Here is a 19,001-nt window from a genome sequence, read left to right on the forward strand (position 1 = left end):
GTGGCTGGATCAAGTTAGCTACCTAGCTAGTAGCAAGCACGTTAGTTAGCATTACAGCCTTAGCCTTGTCATTTTTATTAGCCTTAACATGAAGTAACATCAAGTAACCCAAAATGTTAAACAGTAAGAGTAGTAGTCATATTTCGTGAACCCTTTGAAGAGTACTGTCACACCGGTGTGATCATTCTATAATACACCATTTAAGCCCGGGGGAGAAATGCTAATGCTACATTAGCATCGGCGATCTTTTGTACTTCATGCTATCTGCACAAATGGTTGACATTACACATTAAACAGATCAGGCAGTTCAGAGAGAATCAAAGGAAGGCAGGCAGCTTTGCATGACATTCTTCTGGACGTGTTTCATTGTGGTGATAGTGAGGGTAGTCAATCCCTTGTTTAGCAAGACAGTAGTGACGGCCATCTTGGTGACGTGTGTTGTTGTGCAAGACCAGAGATGTAGTTCATTGACTGTTTCACACAAAAAAATTTGTTACTTCACAGTTTTACAACACATCTTTTTTTTTTTTACTGGCGAAATTATTTTTTAAATTGACAAACATCATATGTGTAATTCGTGGCACAATTCAAACGGGATCGAATGATAATCTTTCTCTCTCCATTGACTTCAATACATAATTTTTCCGAAATAAGGTCCCATGGAGGTCCACCGGAAAGGGAGGGACTTCGCCACTCTATAGGTGCTTTCACAAAAATGTCACACAATGATGATTTTGATACATAATCATCATGTGGATCTGATTACTAAGCTGTTAAGGCAAACAAAGACAACAGTCCAGGGTTTATATAAAAATACTTTACCTTTAAAACCAGAAGCAGAGATAACACTTACAATATTAGGACATCGAAAATATAAGACGATATATAGTTCCACATGACAACATTGGTATAATATGGATATATTGCTATGCTCTAGTCCACACAAATCATATGCATTCATACAGCTGCATACAGAACATGTGAATGGTAAATACGAGCATGCAGACATGTAGAGCAGCCCTGTTATATAATTCCCGGGTAGCTGACACTAGTTCTCCCAGCCTCCCATCCAGCGTGTTGGCGAAATGGAAATGCCCCGTTTGCTTTTCTTTTGGGAAGCCTCCAGGGGTCAAACACCAGGGCCCTGTCAATTACACTCCAGTTGCTTTGGATATCTATGCAAAAACCAATGCTCATTTGCAGCCTCTTTTTGTTTTGTGCATTTCCTGTGATTCCCCCTTCAGCGCTTGCCCAGTTGCCCACAAGTCAGGCATTTGAATAACCACCTCGAGGGGGCGGGGAGAATTACCCTCAGCTTTATAGTCCAATGATAGCACTATGAGAGGTTCATAATTGCTTGTTTGGCCCCCAACAGCCTCTAATGGCGCTTTTCCACTGCAGCACGTAGCACAGTTTAAGCAAGCCGGGTCACTACTAGGGGTAGTTCCGGCTCAGGGCTACTTTTTTCTGGCCCTCCAAAATCGAGGTTCTTACCGGGCCAACAACCGGGCTGAATATGCTAAACTAGTGATGTAAATACTCTCGACTGCTGAATGGTCAGAGAGGATCGCTGCTAAGGGGGCTATAACTACAACAGAATGAACATATTTGACCATGATTTAATTGTAATACACGTTGCAAAATGATGCCGAAGTAACAACATACTGATACCGGTTAGTAAAAACCATGAATTAATGCTTTGACAAATCTGCGGACAAGACAGCAGGCGAAAAACCTTTTAAAATGCATGTGTGGAGATCGGATCGATCCAAGCTAACGTTGTATATGCTCCGTCCACACTCACAACAACGGCCGACAGACATAAATAAACCAGCGACTGTATTCGCCATGACACAGACATTCTGTGGTTTGTACTTGTTTAACTTTTGTCTAGTTTCTGAACATATATGAGGAGCTGTGAGCTCTGAGTGCTAACAGCTAACGGCTGATGTTTTGGTTTTGTGGTTCGCATCGAAGATGACATCACAGCAGTTCGCCCCGCCTACACTGCGTTACTATAGTTACTACACCAGTAACTGAACTGTAATGGAAACGCAGCATAAAGTGAGCCTGGCCTACCAAGGCCTAACCATACCGTACTAAGCCGTGCTAGGTCCTGCAGTGGAAAAGTGTCATAGGACTCTATGAAGCTTTAACACCAGTTTTTTGGTTAGTTTCTTCCGAAATCAAAGTTGTATAGTCCTACACATTAACAACCAATGAGTAATGCTGTAGGACTCTTCTGTTATCCTCTTCAGTAGACAATAAGTCCGCTTATAGTGCTGGATATATATTTGTTAGTACTTATGTGTATTCATTTTATTCAATGAATTCGAGACTTTTACTATCTTGAACAGTTACGCTAGGCCAGGGATGGGCAAATGGCGGCCCGCGGGCCGCATGCGGCCCCCACCTCCTCTTTTTGCGGCCCTCATATTAATTTATAAACAACGTAATTAATTAAAAAAAAAAAAATTAAAAAAAGTATTATTTTTTTTTCCATTTGTTTTACTTGTAGTACTGATACCGTCCACTAGACTCCTCCTAGTTACGTCGTGAGCTGCGAACATGATTTCAAATACCACAAAATAATCTGTGATGCATTTCTGTGTATTGTGTTTGTTTCCCGGGGAAACCCTCACAAGAAACACCGGCTGTTATGCCTGCTGTGACGTTAAATTGCCTCTTATAATTATGCCTTTACAAGCTTAAAAGTTGTATTTATCATCTGAATTTGGCGAAAAAAGTTTAATATTCTTAAAAATACTTTGTTTATTTGAAATCAGATGAAAACAAACTGTCACGGACCCTGCCGTGTTATCTATGATTACTACGCTTTTCATTCATAATTTCAGCGGGAGGGAGGGGGAGTGGTGCTGAGGAACAGCAGAGTGCGGGCTGACAGGTGTCTGTGTTGACATTCCCCTTATTGTGGAATAAGGAGAATGCAGAGACTGGCTACAAGTGTTTTAGGTTCAAGTTAGACAACTAATGTCTGGGTTAATCTCAATACACACAATTTCCGTGCTTTCCAATAGTTTAAAATAGCTTTATTCCACTGTTTAATAACCTGTTCAATACAAACATGCCACTTGTACAAATGAAATAACATTTCTGTGAACTGATATTTGTTTAGTGAGCTTATTAGAGGATGTTCCCATTTATTGGGGATGTTCCCTTTGATTGTAAAATGTCAATGAAGATGTCAGACTTAGTATATTTGTTAATAATTACATACAACACATGGCATTTTTGTGTGTTCCAAGTGAATCTGCGGCCCCCTGGTGGCCAGTACATCAATTATGTGGCCCCCACCACCATCAAAGTTGCCCATCCCTGCTCTAGGCTTATAGAACTTATCCAAAGAGTTCCCCCTTCACAACACATAACATGATATTCTCTCTCTATGGCAGTATGATAAAAGGTTAGTACCAGAATATAATTGTATTCCCTGGTTCCATAGCAAGTAAAACCAGTTTATTATAATACAGAGCTACAATGGTTTAAGGCAGAACCACCATCACAAAGTTCTTCGTTTACTCTTTTCTACCATAGTGTTATATCACACAACCGCTTCCTCACGCTTTCTTTGCCTCCATCCTGTCATAGCTCTGTTTTTCTCACCCACAAAGGGGTCTCAACACAACCCTCCCATAAGCTGCAGACAGTCCGGGTGTTGGCAGTGACAGCAACTTCAAGCTACATGCCTCTCTGCTAATGATGTTTTAATGTCACCCCATTGCCATTCGCCTGACTTGACTCAAAACGTGTTTATGTGGGGGGGCGGGGGCTGGATATTTACCCCTGCGAGAATCGATTACTGCTTTGTTGACAGTCGCTGTGCAGTATAACCTCTCATTAGGTCCAACATATGCTGCGCCTGGCATTGCTGCCGATGCAAGCTGTTTTCTCAATGACATCTCCTGTGGCGTCAGGAAGGAGCGAGATCTCATAACATTGCCTTAACGTAAAGTTCTGGGGGAAGAGTGCAGTGTGTGTTTGCTTTGAAATAGTACACATCTGGAGCTTTGTTCAAGCAGACAAAAGTTAGTGTTATTTTAGATAATGTCCAAACCTTACAGTAAATGTATTCCTTATTTGCAGTACTACCTCCCGAGTTCGGTCGCAGACGTAGTATCGCCCTGCTTCAGCCCAAATCTAAAGCAGTTTCCAAACAACATAGTACATCTAAGATATCTGTGAGTTAATACTGGAAAAAAAGCCCTTTGAGGGTTAACAAGGTGCAGTTTAAGCATGCTGTACTGAAAAATCCTGTGCAAAACAGCTCATGTATCCTGAATTTAAGTTACAATATTTATTCAAAACAGTTGCCACCATTTTATCCTCATTCCAGCTTGTCTATCTCAAAATATTCATAACTAATCATAGTTTCTTTGAGCATTGACTTCATCCTTTGAAAATCTCAATTACTGTAAATTGAGCAAGGGAAATATTTGTTCTGTGGGGACACAGTATTTACTTTTGGAGGTACATCAAAGCAGCGAGGCAGATGAAAAGAAAATCTACCTTTTTTGAATTGGAAATTCATCACGAACAATGTCCACGTTTGGATTGCTCTGAGACTGGGGGCTATGTCTTTCACCACAATGCAAATCCCACATTATCACAAGAGGAGGTAACCTGGGGGAATATAATATAAGGTATATAGATCCGGGCCCTCAATGTTTAGGTATTACATCTCGGGATAGGTTCAAGAGAAGTTTAGTCACAGATGAGACTTCAATGTGGGACTTGAAGTTGAAGGGAAATAAATAAATAAACTGAGGAAAAGTACGATTTCAGTCCATAAATACTGAATGGCATGCATCTTGGGATGGGGGATATTTTTACTTTCTCAGCTCGGCGCGTGTTTACAGCTGCTAGAATATCTGTCTGAATCTCAGCTCAGCAAACATACACAATATGTGTTCAGCCCAGAAAATGGACATCACCATCATAAAGTGGTTCAGTGATAATATATTTTTGTAGTCCGACTCGAGTGTAAGCATAGCAAGGGCTCCCTTGACTAAAATCATTGGGATTTTCCATTGGATTTTGGAATATCGCAGAAAATAATGCACGTCGTTGATCAGTGGCGGCCGGCCCATGCGCTAGGGGCGCCGCCCCACCTCTTCCCACATAAAAAAAAAATATATATATATTTTTATTTTTAATAAACAACGTAAATATCATACAATTGGTATTAGTAAAATGTATAATCTACAATACAATCTCGTTTAAAATTGTGTTACGATGTCTAAAGTTACTGATAAGTCACATGTTTCCTGCCTGGCCTTGCCCGTGGCATTAGTTTATCATTACCGGGCGCCGTGCAAGGAGCCCCCGAGCCAAACAGAAGCAACCAGAACATTGCAAAAGTCTCATTAGTAAACTGTGCCGCCGAAACATAATTTCAGCCAATCAGCGCCGGCAAATATTTTGGTCACGAGGGCGCTCACGTTGGCGCTCACGTTGGCGCTCACGTTGGCGCCCACGTTGCTTACGTGCGTTGACGTGAGTTGTTTTTTAAACTCGTGAGTGACCAAGGTGACGCAGTAGTTGTATGAGAATGGCTTCGTGTGCAGGTGGAGTCGCCGGACCTCGGTCCGCATCCAATTCCGTGCAAGAGCTACTCTCCAATCCTTTCGAAAGGAGAAGTTTGGGAGATAAATTGATACTTAAAGACCTTGGACCGGACAAACCCGATTTGTATATATCGCAGCAAGCTCGTGAAAAAGACAAAACGTATCAACGAGGCTACTCACGTAGCTGGTACACCAGAAAGGCATGGCTAGCTGGATGCAAACAGGTAAATGCTGTCTTTTGTTTCCCATGCTTGCTCTTCAAACAGCCGGGGACAGATACGATCTGTTCAGAAACTAGACAAAAGTTAAACGAGTACAAACCACAGACTGTCTGTGTCATGGAGAATACAGTCGCTGGTTCATTTATGTCTGTATAGGCCGTTGTTGTGAGTGTGGACGGTCGGAGCATATATAACGTTAGCTTAGCCAAGCTCCATTTAGAAAACACGCATTTTAAAAGGGTTTTTCGCCTGCAGTCTGTCTGCAGACTTGTCAAAGCATTAATTCATGGTTTTTACTAACCGGTATCAGTATGTTGTTAATTCGGCATCATTTTGAAACGTGTATTACAATTAAATCACGGTAAAATATGTTCATCTTGTTGTAGTTGTAGCCCCCTTACCAGCGATTCTCTCTCTAGTTTAGCATGCTCAGCCCGACTCAGCCTGGTTGTTCCTGGCCCTAGAACCACGATTTTATGGGGCCAGAAAAACTGTGAATTAGGACCCGCTAGCCGGTACGAGGCCAAGTGGAAACGCAACCAAAAACGGGCCCCGCACGGCTCGGCACTGTCTGTGTCATGGCGAATACAGTCGCTGGTTTATTTATGTCTGTAGGCCGTTGTTATGAGTGTGGAGTGAGCATATACAACGTTAGCTTAGCCTGGTCGACCCAATCTCCATTCAGAAAACAAGCATTCTAAAAGGTTTTTCGCCTGCCGTCTGTCTGCAGACTTGTCAAAGCATTAATTCATGGTTTTTACTAACCGGTATCAGTATGTTGTTATGTCGGCATCATTTAGAAACGTGTATTACAATTTAATCACGGTAAAATATGTTAATTTTGTTGTAGTTGTAGCTCCCGAGCCAGCGCGTCTTGTTTGAATGATGCGAGTAAACACAGCTGGCAGCCGCGGTGAAACTCGAGCGACTAGAGTGATGCGATAGGAGCGTTTAGAGCGAAGCGAATATTTGCATCGCGTCCGGTCTGAACGCAGCATTAAAGCGAGCTCCGCGCTGCACTGGAAACTAGGGATGGTAACGATTAATCGAATATTCGAAATTATTCATGTATTCGAATATGAGTTATGAATATTTTTATCAATTTTTAAAAAGCTGCAGGTGCTGATCTCTCTCTCTCGCCTCCGGTTATACTTCACTCTTGTTTATGTCCAAATCCATCAGATATAGCTAGTTCTAGCCAATGATATGGCTGCTGCCCCTCCCTACACGCAGATCACGCAGACTCAAACCTCATCTTAGGCCCAAATGTGGCGCAAATGTGCTCCGCAGCCTTTGCGAAGTTCATGAGCGTGCTCCCCCGCCCCCTGTCAACACTCGCGACACATGAGTGGCCAGCCTAAACAACAATAAGCGCTGCTTGGCAACCGTGTGTGGCGGCAAAGTACATAGACATTTTGACTGGAGAGATTTAGTTTTGCCGGTATTCAACATATTTTACCAGTCATAGTCCGGTAATTATTTACACTCTAAGAAGAGTCCTACACAACAGACATGGCGTCAAAAAGGAGTAATGTGTGGAAATATTTCGACCAGGTTAGTGAGTGCGGTGTAGAGGTCAAACTATGCCAAATTAAACTTATATATACATAATATACCTTGCTATACCCACAACCTCCGTTCCAGCTGCGAGGGTCTTCTCTACAGCTGGGCTGATTGTGAATCACCTCTGCACATGAAAGCTGTAGGCCTATAGCTGTCAAACTGTGATCACCAGTTCAATACATTTGATAAATTCGACTTGGTTTCTACACTTATTTGAACATGTATGTATTTGTTTCCAAAAATTATTGAAAAAAAATTGGGTAAAAAAAAAAAAATGTTTACCCAATTTTTTTTTTATAGGATATGTACATTTCGGTTAACCGGTTAACCGTTTTTTGGGGGGGTCGAATATTCGAATATACACTTGCTTTCAAATCCCCATCCCTACTGGAAACGCGCCATTACATCAACAGAAGTTCTTTTAAGGGGTCATTTCTCCAAAAACATTTGTTTTACTCACTATATCAACAGCCCCACCAAAAATATTTTCCACCAGCCGCCACTGACGTTGATGATACTTACACATTTTGTTCAGCAGGATAACCTCTATCAATCAATCAATCAATGTTTATTTATATAGCCCAATATCACAAATTAGGGCTGAACGATATACCGTGTCATGGCGATAACCGCGGTATGCGCATGCGCAGTATTCACACCGCAGGGACGTGCGATCCGATCTCGCAACAGGGGAAGCAAACACAGACATCACAACACGTACCTTTTTACGGAGCTTTTACGGGAGATCCTCTCACCGTAGCTGTCAATCTGATCAAAAGACGTGTTCAATGGCATTAAAACGAGAAAGAAAAAACGCGGCTGAATCGGTTGATCCATAGGTTGATAATGTATCTGTGGCTTTGAAGCAATTGTTTATAATCCATAATTCCATTTTTATGTAAAAATCGGAGCACAGTTATGGTAAATGGACTGTCTTTAAGACCCCTCAAAGCGCTTTACATACTACATGTCGTTCACCCATTCATACTGAGCAGTGTATGTTAGGACATGCACTAACATACATACACATTCACACACCGTTGGCCATGCCATCGGGAGCAACTCAGGGTTAAGTATCTTGCTCAAGGATACATCGACATGTTGACTGCATGGGCTGGGATCGAACCCACAACCTTCTGGTTGAAAGACGACCGCACTCCCTCGCAGCCCTCGCAGCCACAGTCGCCCAGTTAGCTGCTAATGGTAGCCACCAGAGTGTATGCAGCTTCCGGTTTTGGCTACGCGTCACTCTCACTCCTTATTTGGTAATGTGTGTGTGTGTTAGACTGCGCTGGACTGCCGCATAGCCAAGACCGGAAGCAGCAGCCACTCTGGTGGCTACCATTAACAGCTAACTTTTGCTCTGCGATATTTACATAAAAATGGAATTATGGATTATAAATTAAATCATTTTTTTATACAGAGACGTTAAAAACCTATGGATTAACCGATTCAGCCGCGTTTTTTCTTTCTCGTTTTAATTAATGCCATTGAACAGATCAGATTGACAGCTACGGTGAGACGTCTCCCCTAGAAGCTACGTAAAGGTACGTGTTGTGATGTCTGTGTTTGCTTCCCCTGTCCGAGTTCAGATCACTCAGTGATGATACTATATACCTAAATAATCTGTGGAACCTCAGCTTTAATCGGATATCTTGTAAGTGCAGCTACAATAAGTAATAATAAGGGTACTTTTATCTTGAGTTCTGTGCCACAGTGCGTTAGCATTTTTCGCTCAGGGGTCATTTAGATGCTTCTTATGAGACTTGTGTTTTGTTTTGGTAAAAATGGTTTGTATCGTTAGCTGAGATTATTCCCGTTAATCTGGTATAACACATTAATAGGTTCTTAAATATTACGATCCCCTGAGACACTGTCGTGAAAAAAAAAGTAAAGTACCCGCCGGGACTTTGGGGTTTAACAGGTTAAAAAAACAGCAATATAAACCGCAGGGGGGGGGGGGGGAAGGGAAATCGCGATGTCAGTTTTTTTCAATACCGTGCAGCCCTATCACAAATGTTACATTTGTCTCAGTGGACTTCACCGTTTGTACAGAATATCAGTATGACAATACGACACCCTCTGTCCTTAGACCCTCACATTGTACAAGGAAAAACTTCCGGAGAAAACCCACAGGTTAAAGGGGAAAATGGGAGCACGACCACAGCAACATGATTAGCCTCGACTCAGGATCCCGGCGTATATATGGACATAAAAAAGAGATTTGGGGGAAGCTGGGTTAATAATAACAGCCAGAAAGACGGAGTAAGGTGCCCCCCTCAACAGTCCACGCCTATAGCAGCTAAACTAACGTGTCTACATACATGCACTCCCTTAGGATAGGTTGAGGGAAAAGGGTAGCAAGTAAGAAGTAGGAAACAGAGGTGGAGAGGCACACACAGAGAAAAAGGTCCCCATTGGAACCTGAATTTGTCAGAGGTAGGAGTGGGTCAGTGACTACGTTCCACACTCCCCGGCCGGGCTAGGCGTTCTCTGCAACCTGTTACCCTCTAATAAACCTCGAGCGGTCATAGAGGGGAAAGGTTTGGATAAAGTTTTAAATATAAGATCTAAGTTTTTAGGATTTAAGTGAAAGAGTAAGAACTAAAATGTATAGGTGAAGAGGCACAACGTAACGTATATGTCAATGCACTCTTATTAGATTATTTTATTTTATCACTATAAGCTTTACATATTAACACCACTTTCATAATAGTTGAGTAAAAGCAATCACCAGAAATACAGCAGCCATCCTTATGAAAACATTCACATCTGAGTTGAAATCACTAATCACCAATGATGATTAAGCACCAATCTTCAGCAATACACTTGCAATGTGTTAACAGCAAATGTCAAAACGGGTGAATTAAATGTAGGGTTGGGTATCGTTTGAATTTCCACGATTCCGATTCTACTTTTCGATTCCGGTTCTTAACGGTTCTCGATTCCGATTCTTTGAGGGGCAGGGTAAAAAAAATGATGCATGCTTCTTCCACCAAAAAAATTACATTTATTCGAGAAACTTTTACACAGGTTAGTTTACAGTAATATTCACAGCTATGTAACTGTAACCTGAGAACCACTGAAGCTACAACAGTGCAACAGTCCAACTTTTAAAAACAGTTCTTGTTGAGAAAAACAAGCATCTGCCTTCTCAGGCATACCGGGAAGAAAGGTTTGAACATTTTAAAGTCAAATGCTTCAATCTGGTGCACTTTAAGCAGAATTACTAGAGACTAGATCTAGGGGGTACAACTTCAAACACCCATATGAAAAAGATCGGTTTACATTTTAATAATTAAATAAGTATGTGAGCATAACCAATAACCTACCATAGCCAATAACAAATATATGTAACGTATTTTATTTTTGTTGTTCATTCATATCTTATTTTACTATTTTATTTATGCATATTTTTTGTATCTCTCCAGTTTAAAACAATATGTCTGGTTTACTGTCCTATAGTATATATTGGAATGATTTCAAACCTGTTTTATCCCAATAATTATAAAGGAGAGCCTTGGAAATATGTGTTTACATAAATTGTGATCAAAACGTTTGAGACCCACTGAGATAACTTAGACTAAAGTGAACTATCTAAACACTCAGAGTCCTTTACCTCACTGAGCTGTAGTTATCAGCCTCAGTCTGACTGGAGAGGACTCTCCTCCACATCATTGTAGAAACATCTTCTTCTTCCGTTAGCGCAGCTAGCACCAGATGCTAATAACAACAGCGCGTACCGGTGCACCCTCCCTTTCTCCCTTGCTCTCTCCCTCGCTCACTCGCACTTTGGCTGTGAGCTGCGGTTGCCAGATAAGCCAACATCCCCCATTTTCATCACTTACAGCGCCCATCGTACAGGGGAAATGAAACGTGTAACCGTGATGAAAAGGGTGTTACATTTACTTAATTATGAATGTTGTTACATCAAGGCCAACAATTAGGATGAGCACCAACAGTCAAAACACATTTTTTTCCTCCCAGAGCTGCCAGCGCAGCGCCTCCACAGATCTGGCGCCCTAGACCAGGGGTCTGCAACCTTTTTGACCAAAAGAGCCATTTCGCTCCTTTTTCCCAAAACATTTGTTGTCTGGAGCCGCAAAACATATTTCATAGTTTTTTATTGTTATATCAGACAAAAACTACAGTTTTTTTTGCATTTATTAGGCTATTTATTACATGATATAAAACTGTTAACCTCTAATAAGAAACAAATAACTTTTATAAGGAGAATTAAAGATAATACACAGGCCTACTTTAAAATAAATTAAACACAGCACTTGGGGAGTCCTCTGCACATTTGAAGGGGAAAACAATATTATTAAATGGGCCCACTTTGAAATAAATAAAACATATATCTGCACCCTAAAAAGAGTTAAAGGTAAGAATGGAGAAACCAGCTCGAGTGCGCTAGAATTTGAAAGTACACAACCGGAAAAAATATGCCTCTTCCTTCAGACTTTCTTACAGAGTCCCTCCTCCAACACACACGAACGCACACATGACCAATGAGGGCACGATATAAGTTTGTGCACAGATGAAAGGCTGACAGGCAGGTAGGCCATCCAGTTATTTTAGCCGGGCCGGCTCAGATGATTGGTCGTGCTTTTTACAGTGCTACGGCTTCCAGAGATTAATTTTTGTATGTATTTATTGTCAAAGCATTTAATATATTCATTGCTATCGGGACGTTAAGAGCATTCCATGGAATATAACAAAAAGTGTTTTCTGAAATAAACTACATACCCCATTGAATTATGTCAGCTGTCTTCCTCTCCCTCGTAAAGGCTGCACCACCGTTGACAACTTCTCTCTACATATCAAACATACCGGTAAACCAGCATCGTTTGCTGTGAAAGCATATAACTCTGTCCACGCAGAATTAAATCCTGTGTTCCTCCGGTACTTTTCTTTGATTTATCCATAGTTCGCTCATCGAGCCGGGGGTCAGGTTATTCGCCTCCAAGAAAAGGCCCTCGCGCGGGATCGGAGCAGGATGTGACGCATATTTTAGTTGACCTAATTAAAACCGTTTTCTATTTATGTGTCACAGTATCACCTCAAAATACAACATACGAAACATTTTCAACCATGCAACAAAATATAAATAGTCCTACAAATACTTTTATTTTATTTCATTTTTGTCTAAGCTCAAGGGAGCCAGAGCAGAGGGCTTAAAGGGCTGCATGCGGCCCGCGGGCCGCGGGTTGCCGACCCCTGCCCTAGACGAACATCTATAACGCCAGTGCAACGGGCCGGCCCTGGTCTCAGGTTACACTGTAGGAAGTGTAGGTACAACGCTACATTTCCCTCCCCGCTGCAGTCATGCAGTAGGCTACGGAGAGCGGCGAGAAACATTTCCTCAGGCATCGAAAAGTGGAACCGAAATTCACATCTCTAAATGATGCCGTTGGAATCGAAATGTTGGAACCGGTTCCGAACCGGAACCGGTTCTCGGTACCAAACCCTAATTAAATGTAACAAACAGAAACATGAGCACCAAGTATGCTCCCATCCATATGAAAACATCCACATGTGATTTATCACACAACAGGAAGGCTTTTTTAAATATTGAAGTTGAAACCATCAATCTGGTGCACTTTAAGACCATAATTAATAGATATATGGATACATCTCTCAACACCCATATGAAACAGAACTGTAAACAGATTTTCTTTTTATTTATGGATATTTTACAAATCACTCCCCTTTTAAACTGTATTCTTGTTTTACTATCATAGTATTTCATACCTGTTTTTCATTTATTCTCTTATTTTTTGATAACTATAATGAACATGTAAAGGTGTACCTTTACTTCACCTGCACTGAGGTTATTTGAGCCTCTCAGTCTGACAGGAGAAGTAGTTGTACTGTACTTTTAGATGGCGTTATTGTATGATCAGTATGACAGATGAGCAGATCGCCACTGGGCTTTCAACTAAGGACACAGCCACGCAAAAACTGCGGCATGTGTACAGCTCCTTATTGGTACTGCAATTTGTGAAGTGCCGGCGCGGAGTTCCGGTGCGCTCCGGCAGCACTACATTTTGATCCTTTCAACACGTAGGAAAGCAGCAGAAAGTCGACTGGAGTTAAAGAGAGCGGGGCCTAGAAGTTATCCTTCTGCGCTGCGTTGCGTACATGGCTTCCTTCTGCAAGTAACAGGGAGACGCGCACTGGCGGCGGTCTTGTTCATGATCCAAAAATAAAATTTAAATATTTTGCACACTTATTCCACTTATTACTAGTGTGCCACTGGTTACGGTGCCGCATGCCAATGGTAGCACGTGGCCACGACCCCTGCTATATACCCTCTCACTGCCCGTGTTGATGTCACAGAAATGTGTTTTTGTTGAGTCTGCTCCAGCAGAATACTTTTATCTTAGCAGAGGTACCAGTTATGAGCTAGTTTGTGAATCTCAACATCCTTTGCTGGCAAGTCCTGTGAATAAACAAAAACAGACAAAAAACTGAATCAAACCCTGGCTCGACAATACTCTTTCCCTCCCACGTTTCCCATTTGTATTCAGCAATGTTTGCATCTGGAACACAAGTAATTTAAACCCACCATGCTCATAGATAAAAGACTGATGTGGTCGAAATAGGAATGCCTCTAAATTTGAATATATTGCTCTGCGGTGGCTGATGGCCGGGGTTGAAGATGATCAGCCTCTGCCACAGTGGGCTGGGAGAAATTGGCTCTGTATTTCAAGGTAGCTCATGTCTTCTTATGGCATTTTTTTTTTATGTTGACACTGTCATGATGTTCTTTATGGCTTTGAAAAATCACAGGTGTTATTGTGCTCGGGGACCAATGGATCACAGAGAATTTGTGGGTCTTTTTATCATATTCAGGCCTTTGTACATGCAAATCATTGTGGCTCTGCTGTAGGTGGGTTATTATTTTCAATTTGAATGGCAGATCAGAGTCTGTAAACAATTGCACCTACCTGGCACCGACTACAAACAGCCTCCCAAAAGGTTTGACCCTCTTCCTTGGAAATGTGGTAAAAATAGCGAGGACAACCCCCCCCAGCCATGTAATCCTAAGGAGTGTCATCACCAGAGGGACATACACGCCTCCTGAATGCGAGATTTGTGAAGTCACACATTCAACCATTCAGGTATGCTTGCCAACCCTGGATGTTTGGCCCCTTCCTTTCGGAGACCTGCAATATGAAGATTGTAACAAACATCCCGGGCATAACGGAGGATCAAAGGCAGCACAACAATTGCATAATAGAAAGCTTTTCTTTGTCTTTCTAAGTATGGGATACGATCCATGTTTAATTTTTGCTGTGGAGGCAAACAATTGTTTTGCTTGATTATCAGAATAAATTGCCATTTTTATTCAGGTTTCTCATTCATTCTGTTCATCTTTGCCCATTCTTTTTTGTGAGAGGGTATTTTCTTTCCCTCTTACCAATCAATAGTTGATGCCCTATCCAGTCTGCTGATGTGATTTTCATTTGGGCCACCTTTTTTCATGATGATTAAAGAAAAATATGCTTATTTTAGGAGCTGTTGAATTACATACTATACGGCCATACATGTATTCAATGAATATGTTTGTGGTACTGTAGTAGCATTTTCCATTAATTGTTCTTGTTTTAAATTAATATTACTGTTAAGATCACGTTCATTAACATTAGATATTCCAATGGACATTCTGAACATGTTGTTTTTATAACAATACTTTTCAACCCATGTGGTTCTGTAGGTCCTGTACTTCCATACGTCTCTGCGGCTGCTCAGCACGGTGGTGGTTCTGGAGCTGGTGTCATTGTCACCCAGGCCAGACGGCTCCCAGCAGGCACTGGGGCGAGGCTTCACTGTCCTGGAGCTTTTCACCAACAGGCCAGAGGCTGCTGATGGGGACAGAAGGTGATTAGCATTTACACCAGCCAGGTTTCTCACTTTGTTTCCAATGAGGAGATTGTCAAAGAACAGGTATGGTTGTTATGAGGGGACTGCCAGATTATTATAATTTATACCTGTTAATCCCATGCAATAATATGTAGCACAGGATGCTAGTAGAACTATTACTTTACATAAGCAGTGTTTGTTTGCTCTTTTTTGCTAAGTTAGTTTGGTTGAGGGACACCAATTGTTCACACATCATTCATTAAATGTAGCTAGCACAACATTAGACATGTTTCTGTTACATTGGCAACTATAGCTGCTATTCAGTCAGTCATTCATACAGGTTGTTTTCAATGTATTTTCTAGGCTCAATCTACACCATGGATCCCCAAGAAGCCTCCTACACCCCCTTCTGAAGGACACTGTTGAGTGTAAGGACATCTTTTATATACTATGTTTTGTGATTCTGTATTCTTTTTCACTTTGACCCTGGAGTAATGCAGCAGGAAGGCTTAGTGGGACTCAGCAGTATATATTTAGAGGCCAGGAAGGTGACATATGCTTTTATAGTTGAGAACCTTGACAACTACAGCATCTTTAGGTACACACGACAATACATGAGGCAGTACTCAAGTCGAGATGTTCTAGAAATTAAATATCAATGATTCACTAACACTTCATATAATCTAAAGCAAAGTTTGTAAGACATAACCTCTGGAGACTTTAATCCATTAAGGGGTGCTCTGCTATGACAATTCAGCTCGGCATGGAAGGAATGTGAAACCTTATGAGGCAAAACAGAATAAATATTCGGTGTGAAAGCTCCAAAAAGAGATATTAGTGCAGTAAGCCCTGCCAGAGAACAACACAATGTTTATTACAATGGGCAATGAGATTTGAAGCAGAAAATATAAGTATGAAATGACGGGTACCATCACAGGAGGACAGGTCAACTGCATTTCTTGTCAGTCTAACAGCCGTTTTCCAACTGTGGGTTCAAAAGTTACACTATACAAGGCTCAATGTGGACAATGCTCGTTTGACATAGCAAGCGTAATTAGTCGGAGAAATGCAACGTTTTTGACTGCCTTAACTCGTAGCTCTGTTGCCCCAATTACGTGTCAGGTGGAAGAAGTACTCAGATCTTGTACTAGTAAAAGTAAAAGTACAAGTACCAGAGTGTAGGAATACTCTGATACAATTAAAAGTCCTACATTCAAAATGTTACTCAAGTAAAAGTAGGTAGGCTATGTGTGGAATAGGAATGGACTAGTGATGTGATTATTTGCAACCTGCAGTACAAATAGTACTTAATGTTGATACAAATATTTTCATGTAAAAATTAAAAAATGTATTTAATGGTAGGGTAGGTAAGTTTGAGAAACCGGCTCGAGATACACTTTTTGTTATATTCCATGGAATGCTCTTAAGATCTCGATAGCAATGAATATCTTAAGTGCTTTGACAAAAAATCCATACAAAAAATTAATCTGTGGAAGCCGTAGTACTGTAAAAAGCACGACCAATCATTTTAGCCGGCCCGGCTAAAATAATTGGATGGCCTACCTGCCTGTCAGGTTTCCATCTGTGCACAAACTTATCTCGTGCCCTCATTGATCATGTGCGCGTTCGTTCGTGTGTGTTGGAGGAGGGGCCCTGTAAGGAAGTGACAGATTTTTTTCTGGCTATTTTCAAATTCTAACACACTCGAGCTGGTTTCTCCAAAATTACCTACCCCACCTTTAATAAACTACTACTCAGGGAAGTAGGTCTACTAGTTTTAATTAGGCCTAATTATTTTACAGTGGCACAGGATCAATCTCCAATACAAGCACTTTTGTTCATGTTCAATTCCTAATAACATACAATGATGGTTGGATCTTTGTGTCTTGTTATTATTGGCAGAGAAAATGTAGTGTTTGTACAACTATATGCAATTAATCCTATATACAATTAATGCTACCAATCTAGGTAGGAACCGGGTTAGGGGGGGCTTGAAAATGTTTCCAATTACCCTAGGGGGGTCTGACTGAAAACGTTTGAGAACCACTGGTGTAAAACCCCGGACACACCAAAGAACTGACACAGACTGACCCCGACTGTTGCGTTGCCTCGCGTCTCTACATTTTGGCCATGTGTCACACTGGAACACACCGCAAAGACTTCAGCCGACTGCCAAGAAGCACGTACGAACTGCACATGTGTCAGTGGCAATACCTCTCCTTACCAGCAGGCGGCGGTAGTGTGTATTTGTCATTCAAAAGAGGCAACAACCGGAAGACAGACTGCGTGATAACCGAGAGAAGAAGAACAGACTGCGTGATATAAACAAACAATAGCACAATAGCGTGTGCATTCCATTTTCACTCTACAACGAGAAGCTCATGGGGCTTTCCCGAACCTGTGTCGAGAGCTGGAGTTAAATGAAATCTCAGATTTGCCTTCTTAATAGTTTGTTTGGGTCCCTCACTTCCGTTTAGCTTCTCATGCACTGATTCGCTAGCTGAACAGCCAATCAGAGTGATTTATGTTGAATTGGCGGGTTTTTGACCGAAAAGGCGTCGGCACGGCTGAAAAGACACGACGGTGCGGGACACACCAATCTGAGTAGGGCGTGTCAACGCTCATCGTTGGCCTGACACCCACCGACGGCCAAAATTGGCTTGGTGTGTCCAGGCCTTTACAGATAAGTCTTCAAGAGAGAAAAGTCAGCCAGAGAAAAGTCAGCCAGCCACACGTTGAAGCAGACAACACCTTTCCCCTGGCTTTTGACTTGAAATGAAGGTATTCAGTGTGCGAAAAAGTACACGTCCCACCGTCCGGGACGTGTTATTTACAATATCGGACAAGTAGATCTTTCAATTGACTTGTCCGGCGGACAAGTGACGTTTTTCGCCCCGATTTATTGACAAATTATTGATACATTCAGTTTACAAAAGGTAGAACTCATTCGCAAATTGTCCGTGTCCGCCATTGTTCGTTTAGAAATGTTAGTTTCGGTTCTGCTTGTCGATTCCTAAGGAAATGCATCTCAACGCTTTCTGTACAGTTAGACGGGGGCGGGGCGGGAAGTGTAGCACCGTGGCAGGGTTGGGAAGCAAAACTCGGTTCCGAGTAGGAACAAATAACAATTGTCCGGTACCGGGATTAATAAGAGTTGTGAGGACAGGAGGCCGAGCCCCGCGGACTGCAGCTCTCTCTCTATGCTCCGTATCAGCTGATCGCTGCTCGGTGCAGCTCAGCGTCTCTCTCTCTCTCTTTCTACACACAGCGGATCTGCTGCCCGTTAACAGCCTCATCTTTGTCAAACTTATGTTCTCTCTCTAACACGTAATGAAGGTTATTAAGCGTTTTAGCTCCTGTGTTGTTAATATTGACCACCATTTCCTTTATGAAGTGAAGCAGCCTCCCTGTCTGTGTCCTCACGCTGTCCTCACATCCCCGGACCCCCAGGCTCGGAGGAGCACAGGGATGTCAGTATTGTTTATGAAGCAGGGTATAGAAAGTACATTATTGAAATGCTATTTATACTATTTATTAACTTTTACAAACAGTGAGTAGCTGGGCAGCTGCAGCATGTGTATTGCAGGACATGTGTAAGCGTGCAAGTGTCTTTGAGTTGTAGAAAAGCGCTAGGCCTATAGGCTATAAATATAATAATAATAATAATAATAACTTTATTTGTATAGCACCTTTCATACAGGGGATTGCAGTTCAAAGTGCTTTACATCAGTAAAAAATAAGACATAACATCTGTGTAAAACAA

General features: G+C 41.8%; 1 protein-coding gene across 1 annotated transcript in view; it reads left to right on the top strand.

Moving 5' to 3' along the window:
* nphp4 (nephronophthisis 4) overlaps window positions 1–19,001 on the top strand; it is a 251,289-nt gene that overhangs the window by 33,610 nt on the left and 198,678 nt on the right. Inside the window, exons 3-4 of the mRNA XM_034087463.1 lie at window positions 15,093–15,256; window positions 15,602–15,666. Coding sequence (XP_033943354.1) covers window positions 15,093–15,256; window positions 15,602–15,666 — 229 coding nt within the window. The remainder of the gene's footprint in view (window positions 1–15,092; window positions 15,257–15,601; window positions 15,667–19,001) is intronic.

Source organism: Pseudochaenichthys georgianus, chromosome 7 (assembly GCF_902827115.2).
Source record: "Pseudochaenichthys georgianus chromosome 7, fPseGeo1.2, whole genome shotgun sequence".
Taxonomy (NCBI): Eukaryota; Metazoa; Chordata; class Actinopteri; order Perciformes; family Channichthyidae; genus Pseudochaenichthys; species Pseudochaenichthys georgianus.